The sequence below is a fragment of the Talpa occidentalis genome, unplaced genomic scaffold (assembly GCF_014898055.3).
Source record: "Talpa occidentalis isolate TD23 unplaced genomic scaffold, MPIMG_talOcc4v2.1 talOcc4.16, whole genome shotgun sequence".
NCBI classification, from domain to species: domain Eukaryota; kingdom Metazoa; phylum Chordata; class Mammalia; order Eulipotyphla; family Talpidae; genus Talpa; species Talpa occidentalis.
In genome coordinates, this window is record NW_023601653.1 from 68,297,081 (window position 1) to 68,307,957 (window position 10,877).

Sequence of the window (10,877 nt, forward strand, 5' to 3'; positions counted from 1 at the left end):
AAGCACAGGAGGGTGAGAGAATTCACCAGAGCCAGAGCGGGGAGCAGAGCAGGCAGAAGGACCGAAGTACACTGCTGAGGGGAGCAGCGGGCCGCAGGAGAGGTCTGTGCACCATGTGGGACCCTCCTCCGGTGGCCGGGGAGCAGCCGGGGATCGAACCTGCGCTGCAGAGGCTGCAGGCAGCTTTGCAACCCAGCGCTCAACCGCTGCGCCACCGGGGAGGCCCTCTTTTTTTTTTTTTTTTTTTTTAATCAACTTATGTCTTTTAAAAAAAAATCTTGGATAATCACATGGTCAAAATTTGAAATTCATTTTGGATATTAGCATGGAAATTTCTCCATAGTTTTTCCAAGGTACTATTTATTTTTTACCATTAGTATATAGATTTCTCCTCCAAACTATTAACCTTTAGCAATGCTCAAATAATTTTCAATTGTTTTTCTTAGAAAATCTGTCAGTTTATTCTGTGCTCAGTCTTTTTTTATTTATTTATTTATTTATGCACACAAGAGCTGGGGTGCAGGTGAGGTGCAGGGTGAGAAGATTCACCAGAGACAGAACGGGGAGCAAAACAGGTGGATCTACTGAAATACACTGCTGAGAAGAGCAGTGGGAAAGGCAGGAGAGGTCTGCTGCAACATATTGGTTAGCTCCCAGGCCAAAGATCAAACTCATGCTGCAATGGCTGCCAATAGCTTTATAGTGCTGAGACTTAACCCCCTGTGCCACCAGGGAGTCCCCAGTCTTTTTTCTTGTATTAGAAATCTCTGACTGCATGTGAAAAAATTCTTGCAAGAAAACTGGGATGATTCGTGTAAATAAGTCAAGGAATTAAATTACAGTAGAAGCAAATAAGAGACTTCTATGTGACTGCTTTAAGAAATTGAAGTAGCTATATACCTATATAGCTCGAAGTCAATATACCATGAAGTCAATATACCATGAAACTATGGAAACTGTTTATAAAATGATTGGGTTAAAAGAGAGCTTATTTTTAGAAAATATGGAAATATATGCCCAAAAAAAGGAAGTTAGCAGTGATTCCCTCGAGGAAATAAAGTCAGGAGAAGGGGAGGGATGTCAGCTGACAAAAGAACAAATCACATTCCCTGCTACTTCACTTTCAGTTCTAGTATTTTTATTTTAAAAAACATCAAATCACAACAATTTAGAGTTATTGCTTCTGTGTTCTTTGTACTTCTACACTCCATTTGAAAAAACATACAGTCAAATGTATCTTCATCCATTCTGTGACGAGGTAATAATCAAAAAGGATCGCTGGTTACTTCAAAAGAACCTGGGAGGTGAGAAGACACAAACAACTCAGTTTAAATCACAAATTTAAATATTCTTTACTGTTCAGGTTACCAAAAAAAAAAATCACAAACTTTTTTTTTCCCTCACTATTACCACACTTTATATTAGTGACTTTAACAGAAAAAGGTGTCCTCTGATTCTTACTTGGAAGATATTTAACCTTATTTCCCATATTTATTTGACCTACTCCAAACTCTGTCTAGTGGATAAAGAGTCAAGATATAAGATTATAGGTACAATAGTCTCTACTTCATCAAGATGTTGCAAATACCATTTTTTTAATTGGGTTTTTTTTTTTTTTTAGCTTATGCATTAGTTTTGTTATCTATTTCAGCTAGACACCCATTTATTTTCCTCAAAGTTAGTAGAAACAATTTATATTTTACATAAATCAACCCAAATTTATATTCTTGTATTCTAAGGACTTAGACATATCATTCAATTTCCACTGGTCCATCTCATCAAATTCTAAAATGTGGAGAATCACACAGGTCTGATTCACATGTCTGAAGGCAGATGCCGATGCAAAGGAAATGAAGCTGTTTACCCCAGCAGAGATAGGCACAGAGAAGGCAAATGAAAAAGGAGGAAATACAGAAAAAGAGTCAGGCAGTGATAAATGTCAATACTGGAAAAGCAAACTTCAGAGGAACTAAACAAGAGAGAAGCACATAGACTGAGGTGAGAGAGATACAAAGACAGGGAGGGAGAAGCACAACCAAAGAAAGAGGAAGAAGGATGAAAAAAGAAAAGAGAAAGATGAATCAGTAGAATTGATGGGCACACACAGTACAAGTAAATGGGACTAGATAGAAGATAACCAGTTAAATAAAAAATCATTTTTACTCCATAATTTTTTCAAACTATACAATTCTCTTGTTATCCCCCAGTACTCCCATTTTTCATCAAAAGGTTAACAATGCACATATTTCTTTTGCAGATTTTTTGAAAATCAGGCTTATAAAATACAGTAATTCTCACTATCACTAAGGTTCATATATTGGATGTGTTAATAATTCAATGGGCTGAATCCTTACACAATGTATATCAAATCACCAGGTTAGATACTTATATCAATCAATTATACCTCAATTAAACTGGGAGAATCCCCAAACTTTACATATTTCTAAATTTTTTTCTTCTAAAGTAAAGAAGGATAGGGCAATAACTAGGACAAATTCACTAGTACAAGGACCTTTAGGCATTTATGACTATACACCATTCACTTAGATCAAAAATGCATTCTTAGTTGAAAATAACTTACACTTTAGAGTCAAAATCCAGGAGTCTTAAGTCCTATTTCCATTTTTGCCCCCTTCTCTTCACTTGTTGCATCATGTTCTCTTTCTTCAATGGTTTGTCAGCAGCCATCAATCTGAAGAATTCCTTCTTCTGCTGCCACCTACCAGTTTATTTCTCTGCTGCAGCAGAAGGGCATATAGAAAAAGCTCTTGCTTACTATTCAGATTAACAAAAAAACCCTCCTTCAATATTTCATATTTTCACATATGTACCAACTTCCTCATTTTTTCCCCAAGACCTCCCCTCCAAAAGTCAAACAACAAAAATCCCAGCCACAGAAAATCAAACAATGTATGATCAATGGTCATGCTAAGCTGGGAAAATAAAAAAAAACTTTTTTTAAAAGTGAATTTAGACACCAAGCAGTTGCCATCTCAAGGAGCCATTTCCTTTCCATTATATTTTCCTCCTTTAACTATCCCTACAGCCTTACAAATGAATGCATGACTTTAAATTTTAACTAGGTAGTCTGCAACTCCTGCAAATCTTAAAGTCAGAGACTACCAAAAAATTGTGGAAGATGCAGCAATAAAGTTTTTCAAAATAATTCTAGAAACTAAGGGTGTTAGGTGCTTTACCTGCTTGAGTTTTCAATGTTCTGGACTGCTTATTGCCCAATGGCTCTGAATACATTAAAACACGAACACATACGCCACCTACATTTAAAATAGGGTAGCATTTGTATGCCCATTTAAGCACTGCGGATATTTTTTTCAAGAGTAATAGATTCATCATAAATTCCTTTTAGAAGGACTGACCACAAAATGAACATTTCCTAAAACTATATACATACAGAGAAAAATTAGGGCGAAAAAGGAAGACAGCGACAAATGTAATAGCAGTTATAGAACTAGAAATTAACACCACATAAATGTTATCTGTTTGTTCAAATCCTAAGATTTATTTATATTTCCACTTTGCTTGTCATTGGGGTCTAGGCTGCAAATTTTGTCTGTGTTAACTAATAAAGAATAGTACTCAATAATGAACTAGTAAATAATAATGGCTTGTTTTTGCTCCATCCTCCCACTACCTTTACCCCGAAAAAAAATGTCTAATTTTGACAATTTAAAAAATTAAACACACACTGACAAAAACACCATAGGTTAGTGAACAGTGGCACTGCAGTGACATTGTTTCTACTTGCTCATTCCTTCCCCCGATCTCAAACCCCACCCTTTGACCTCTGTATATGGGATGAGCCTGAGCAGGAGAGTTGGTGATGTCAGGACTGCGCCGTTCCCACGGATGCTCCTAGAGGCCTGCTGTGCTTCTGGGAACTGGGGCACAGGAATGTCTGTCTGACTGAAACCTAAAACAACAACAATTCACCCCACCCCTCATGTTCCCAAACCCCACAAAAGCAGCCAGGTATATATGCTACATATGGCCCCTCCAATAAATTTGAATACATTAAAATCTGAAAGCAGATCATTTTTAACAAGTCAGTGATCTTCATGAGGGCAGCAGAATTAAATCTTGTATGTCCCATAAAAATCATAGGAGTCCACATAGTGTAATGCTGGACATTCTTATTAGCAAGAGAACAAGGTTCTCCTAAACAAGTCTATACATCATAAACTCCTGCAGGAGTGTAGTTGGGATTCCTCTGCCAGAAATTTTCAGTTCAAATCAATAGGAAGATATTTTTGTCTTAAGATGCTTAGTGATTTGTCCCTTTTTATGAGTGACATAAAGTGTAATTGTCCCTATTTATGACTGAAATGAAGCACAAAACAGCTTAATGATTTATTTCATGCCTTCAGCTGTAGAAAGTGCATTACAAGTTAGCATTTCCTTTTCACTAGTCAGTGATTTACTGAATAGACATCTAAAGTCACAGAATTACGCAAAAATGCATCTTGAAAAAATCCTGACCACTTTCACTTAAAAAGAAGGTAATCCCTCAAAATAATTACTGTTACAGCTAAAGCTTTAGGAAAGATAGGGAAAAGGAGGAAAGGGTAAGTGGAATGGGGAAGACAGAGGAGGGAACTGTTGATGCATGAGCAGGCTATTAACAATGGCTAAGGAGTATTCTTGCTCCTATCACTGGCTTTGTTTTATGGCCTTGGTTAATCTGTTTAACCATACTGTGCTTCAGAAATGCCCTCCAATCTATATAAACCTATGATTCTTGAATGTTTAAACCATTATTTAATGATCATCTCAAACTGCCCACAACTATCTCTTTATTAGAACTAGTGTCTCAGGAACGCTAGAATGAGTAGCTCTGAAATCACACTGTTCCTAAAATAAATTCATTGCCTTTCACTTTTATAATGGTGCCACAGAAAGAGAAGCACTAAGGTCAACTGGATGCTATGGAGCGTTTTTACCAAATGTATAACCTAATACCTAATTTTACCTTTGCAAAACACTAGTTTTCCATACCTGTCAATTCCTAATTGATGTCTTTATACTGTGAGCTCACTGTGTATTCGGAACACCAACCCCTGAAAAAGCTTAAGCCAGAGTAGCACAATGGAAGAAACAAACAAACCCAAAACAAAAACAAAGCCAAAAGTCACACTCTGAAATACTTCATTATAGACATATATGCAAGGAATGGAGTTATCTAAATGGCTAACGCAAATTCCCAAAGAAATGCCTGAGTTCATCCCAACCAATTCAAACTCTACCCCCATAACTTCTTTGTTTAATCAAATTGCTAGATATATTTATGCACTATTTTAAAAATGAGTTATTATAAACCCATGGTGCCTTTGAAGTACAAATAGAAAGGAAATGTTTAAAAAAGTAAAGTTAGCCTTGTGATGAAAAGGAGAGTCAAATTACCTGCAGGCAGGCTGGGGTTGTGCCTGAATCCAAACCGCTGCCATTTACCACTCAATATACAGCTGCATTATTGGGGGAAGGGGAGTTTAGAAGGGCACTGACCCCGAAAGTTCTCAATACTTCTCACTCATCAGCAGGAAGGGGGAAGAAGGAAAGTTTTTTCTCTGGGTATTTTTTTGTTTGTTTGTTTTGGTTTTTTGGCTCCTGAAAAGGCTGGCAAAGAACAGTAACAGTGCAAGCAGTTAGAATATTTCTTTCAAAACAATTTTAAAATTGCAAAACATTAAGGAATTAAAAACACCAAATTTTGTTAATATAGAAAGAATTTTTCACTAGAGTTAGGCAACCACCCCAAAACAGCATGGCAAAAGGGCATTGGTATAAAGGAAATAAAATACCACACAAAAAATCCAAAACAAAACTAAAAACATTTCAAATTAAACCTGGAAGACTAGAAGATTCCAACAGCAGATTTCTGTCCACTACTGAAACATTCCAAAATCCAAGCTTCAAAGGCGCCTAAATGTATCTTAAATGAAACTTTGTTTTTTTGTTTTTTTTTTTTTTTAAGAAAAAAAAAGAAAGAAAGAAAGCAGTGAACCTGGTTATAAATCCTGCAATATATTACATTTAAAAATATCCTATTACAACAAAAACAAATTTTAAATGAAATTAAACAAACAAACAAACAAATAAAAACAGTAGCAGCAGAGGTTACCTGTCTGAGCACCTACATTTTCTTAGGAGGGGATCGTGTCTCACCAGCCATATAGCCCATAAACCTTCTCAAAAAGAGTGAGCCAGGAGAAAAATGTAACACAAGATTTGATTTCACAATGTCTCTAAGCTCCCCAGGCCCCAAACTGGGGATTCAATGAATGAAGAGAATTTGCTTTTCCATTGTTTTCTTCTTGAGAAAAAGGAGATGATTTTGAAAGTCAGTAACTTCTTTCAACGATTTGATGCCTTCTCAAAAGTCTGATAAAGTGCTTGATGAAAGTAAGTCTCTTGATGGATTTTTCTAATGTTCCAGGGAATTTTCTTATTGATAGCATATACAGAAAGATTTCAAAGTTCAGTGGAGTAAAAGCCAGCAGAAATAACCAATCAATTATACACACCAAAAAAGAAAAAAAACTATTAAAAATTTTAAATGAAATCATTTGGTGCGTGCATGCGTGTGCGTGTGCATGAGTGAGAGATCATGGGCAACATAAAAATAGAATCAGAAAGGATTACTTTAAAAAATACAGTCCAGAATTACAACTCTTACAATACACAATAATTTTACATTCATATTTTGGCATTATAATGATTATACATATTTAATAAACACACTTTAACCTCTCAGATTACACAAAAACTATTAAACAATATGAAAATATATTTAGCTTTTCACTTAAATATGTGATCTCTTTCAATTGGGTTCTTCCAGAATGATGTTCATATTCTTTAACCTTAATTTTTGAAGGAATTCAAGAAGATATTCATGTTTTAAAGTCTAAGATGACCATTCCTGCCCTTTGCATTCTATGAGTGTACGATTCAGAAATAGACTGGCAATACTATGTGTTTAAAATGTGTGAGTGCACAAAAGATGAATAAATATTGAATAAACTTAAGGTGAAATCTTTCAGATTTTCTTGTATAGTTGGCTAATCTGGTAAATTTTTTTGGAAGACTCTACCTTTTTTCCTGACATCTTATCCCATCCAACACAAACCTTGAGTTTTTCATCTAGTATAGAGAGGGTGATCTATTTGTGTTTTAAAACTCATTAATCTATATACATGTGATATGTAACTATTCAAAGTGTACATATCATACTTTATGTGTCAACCAGATGGTCTCTATACAAACATATGATTTACTTTAGCAGTTCTTCCTCATTTGTTTCTCTATCCCAACTGGTATGCATCCTCCAAAGTATGGTCACTCAGTTAAAGAAGTACCAATTATTTCTTTCTCTTAATGAATCAGAGGGACTTATATATATGTGAGTCCCATAATAACCCTTTGGCAAGTCAATTGTTTTAGATGCAATTAGAACGTCCTAAAATAAATTAGAAACTCCTCTTACATATCTTTTTTCTGAGTGAAATGAGACACTACACAGATTAGAGGTACTATTCTATTTGTCAACAATCAACCTTTAACTCAACTTTAATATTATTTAATGCTATGGAAAAAACAAATTTTATTACATTCCTTTTTAAAATAGGGGGAAAACTGTACAAGTAAGCATGATCAAACCTCTGTAAAAGCTGGTTAATACTGATGTTTATTATTGCCTTGAAGTCTCTCTAGCAGTGTCCAAGAAATTGTGTTTAAGGTCCATCTGAAGGAAAAAAGCACTGGAGAGGCAAGAAAGGACTTGGGTAAAAGCTTCAGAGGATTGTAGGGAGATGAAACTTGCTGTTTAAAAAATTACGTTGAGCTCTGCAGCATCTCCATTTCTCAACACCTTCCAAACCCATCAGTGGAATAGTTTTACCCATGTTTTAAAGGCTCATATTATATGCAGTTTGGGGGCTTTTATAAATTCAGAAAGCAAAGGAATATAAAGAGTGGAGCGTAGTGAAGGCTTCAGAGTAGGGCTGTTAAGAGACTCAATACTGCTAAATAAGTCCCCAAACAAAAATCTCCATTCCACCCCACCCAAAAACCTATGTGTAATAGGAGAAAATACACAGCCAGAAGCATTGGAAAAAAGCATGTAGCCTTGAATAAATCATACACTGAACAGTCTAGACTGAAGAAAAAAAACTGAACATATATATGTGTATATATCTATATACACATACACACACACAAAGACCTAACAACATCTATTCTCCTTATGTGAGTACCTCTACCCCAGTAGAATATAGTTATGAAAACAACTGAAAAACTGTGTTTCCCATCATGCTCCATTTTCTAGAATCTATCCTTTTTGATTGATTGGTGTAAACAAAAGCAAAACACATACACATGCATGCGTGCACACACACATATATACTCCCTCGTAAAATGTGAAAAATGCAAATATATAACGCTGGTATTAGAAATCACCTCAGTTTATAGGCCCTTGATTCGCCCCACCCCAAAAATATTTTTCCTTGTCCTCATTCTTTAAATGCCCAACCACCAAAAGAAAAAAGGAAAAAATAAAAGGCTCTAAATGCACATGTTTCAAGTCAGTGTCTTGTTAACAAAAAGGTAGCATTTTCTTCACTTTGGCCATTGTTAAATATGCAGGCATAGATCAGGGAATGTTAGACTAGCATGTATTTAAAAAAAATGCAACATTAACAGAGCATGTATCTTTCAAAAAAGACTAAAACACTAACAAATACAAGTCAATGTACATATTTTAAACTAGTGTAATTTTATCTACATTGGAGTAAAGGTTATTTTGTGTACCAGACATTGCAATACTGTTCATTTCCCTTTTATCATGCAAACATGCCAATTTTGTCATTTAAAAAGCCTTTATTTGTTCATATTCACCTTGCCCTCCCACCCAAATTAAGGGAAAAAACAAAAATAAGAAATCTAAATAAAAGAGCTCCTCAAGTTTTCATAAACTATGAACATAAAGCTCCTAGTAATGGTAATAGCAAAATTTTCAGATTTGTATTTAAAAAATTCCTGTAATTTAGATAGATGTTTGAAACACAATGTGAAATCATGCCATGCTGAAATGTGAACCAACTATGCAAAAATAAAAGGAACTATGAAAAAATTTATATGTTCTTCATGGCCTGAGAGCATACGTATTTTGAATAATTTAAAAGGGTAACTAGGAGAGTGTAACATCTCCTCTTCTGCCTCTCTCTCTGTGGGATTTGTAAAGAAAGTCAGTAACATTCTAATAGCAGCGGTCTAGTCCTTAGTCCCCTCCTCTCTAACTAATCGCATTCAATTTTCTCTCATCTTCCTGAGCATCTTCCATGAACAGCATTGCAAGTTGGTTTTAAAAAAGGGGGGAGGGGAGGAGAGGGAAAGAAAGAAAAGAAAGAAAAAGAAAGGAAGTTTTACAAGGGTTTTGTTGGTTAATTATTTACCAGTGGAGTCACTCCACCAGGAGTTTGATTTCATTGGCTATCAGTTGGTTCATGTTGAATAGCCCCCCTGGGAGCTTGGTGAGCAGCTCTCGCTCCGTGCTTTCAGGGTCGCTGTCAACAGAGCTGGAGCTTGCGCTCATGTTGTCAACAGCAGTGCTGGCTGGGGGGCCCAGCTCCGGCTCACTAGTCTCACTGGCCGTGGACACCACGGAGAGCAGGGACATACGCCGAGTGAGCCGGCCAGAGGGCAGAAGGGAGGCGGCATAGTCCGCTATGATACCAGCTACATCTAGATTACAAGCCTTATCAAAGGCGATGAAACCTACATTTGCATTTGCTTCGCAGACACAGAAGGAGCCGTCATCTTTCATCAACAGGTCTATGCCACACACATCCATCCCGAGGATGTTAGACACCTGGATAGCTAGCTGCTTCCCTTGTTCACTCAATGAGCACATCATCCCCACACCACCTGGAAAAAGAGAAGGTAAGTTACCAAAATGATAAATTTGGGGAATAAAACTAAAGCTAGCATTAAAGACTCATGCTCTCTTCTAAATGAGTAGTAAAAACACAGTTACTACTCTAATGTAAAAAGCTTTGAAATCAAAGCTTGCTACATTAAGGAGCCTCCTTCTAGCCCAGCCTCTCAATTGATGACCCAGTACTTTTTCAATATAATGTTTTTCTGAAGAAGACATTAAACTTTCACTAGCCTATTTTACTTGTAATAACATGAACTAAGCATAAGAAACTCTTGCATAATACATAAAAAACTTTGTTACATATGACAAAAATATTAACATTGTTAATTTCCAAAAATAATAGATATGCATTAAACGATAGAGGATGGAACTGTGGAACATGGTGACTTGAATATGACTCTTACTGTACAGTACCCACTCCAATCTATCTAAAGTTGCTAAGCAAAAGGATTCTGGGGCTTAAGTAACTGGGGCTGAATAAAGATGAAGTCTTGGGCTTTGCTGATATCTGAGAAAGCTATTAGAAGTAGATTTCCTCCTTTGGGACACCTGCTTCAGGAAACTGAGATAAGACTAGAAAGCAAAGAATTTTGAGAATAGTTTGGCTCTTGGGCTCTGTTTATCCATAAGCGTTAAGTTGACATCAGCATTATTGTGAGTGTGCCTGATGTCTCTGATCCCAAAGAAGACAGAGTCTACCTTACCACTATAGCTAGAAGAATTAGGGAGCACAAGAATAAGGGAGTGTTTAAGTACTTTAGGAGTGGACTCATAGACTTGCCTAAGAGTTAAAAGACTGCTTGTCAGCATCTGTGAGATTGAAGTCATCTGGAGTGTTCCAAATATCTAGAGCAGAACACTGATAAAACAACAAGCCACCGACAACCTGAATGAAAGAAGTAAGAGTAGTTTTAGGAGATTCAAGTTT

General features: G+C 36.2%; 1 protein-coding gene across 5 annotated transcripts in view; it reads right to left on the reverse strand.

Moving 5' to 3' along the window:
* Positions 1–385: 385 nt before the first annotated feature.
* RIMKLB (ribosomal modification protein rimK like family member B) overlaps positions 386–10,877 on the reverse strand; it is a 101,347-nt gene continuing 90,855 nt past the window's right edge. For 2 of the 5 annotated variants that reach the window (XM_037514385.2, XM_037514384.2), the window contains exon 6: positions 5,589–9,936. In XM_037514385.2, the coding sequence (XP_037370282.1) occupies positions 9,473–9,936 (464 nt within the window). In that variant the 3' untranslated portion in view covers positions 5,589–9,472. Of the gene's footprint in view, positions 1,298–2,581; positions 9,937–10,877 lie in introns of those variants that run through there. The other 3 variants (XR_008552274.1, XR_008552272.1, XR_008552273.1) reach the window with 3 other exon arrangements.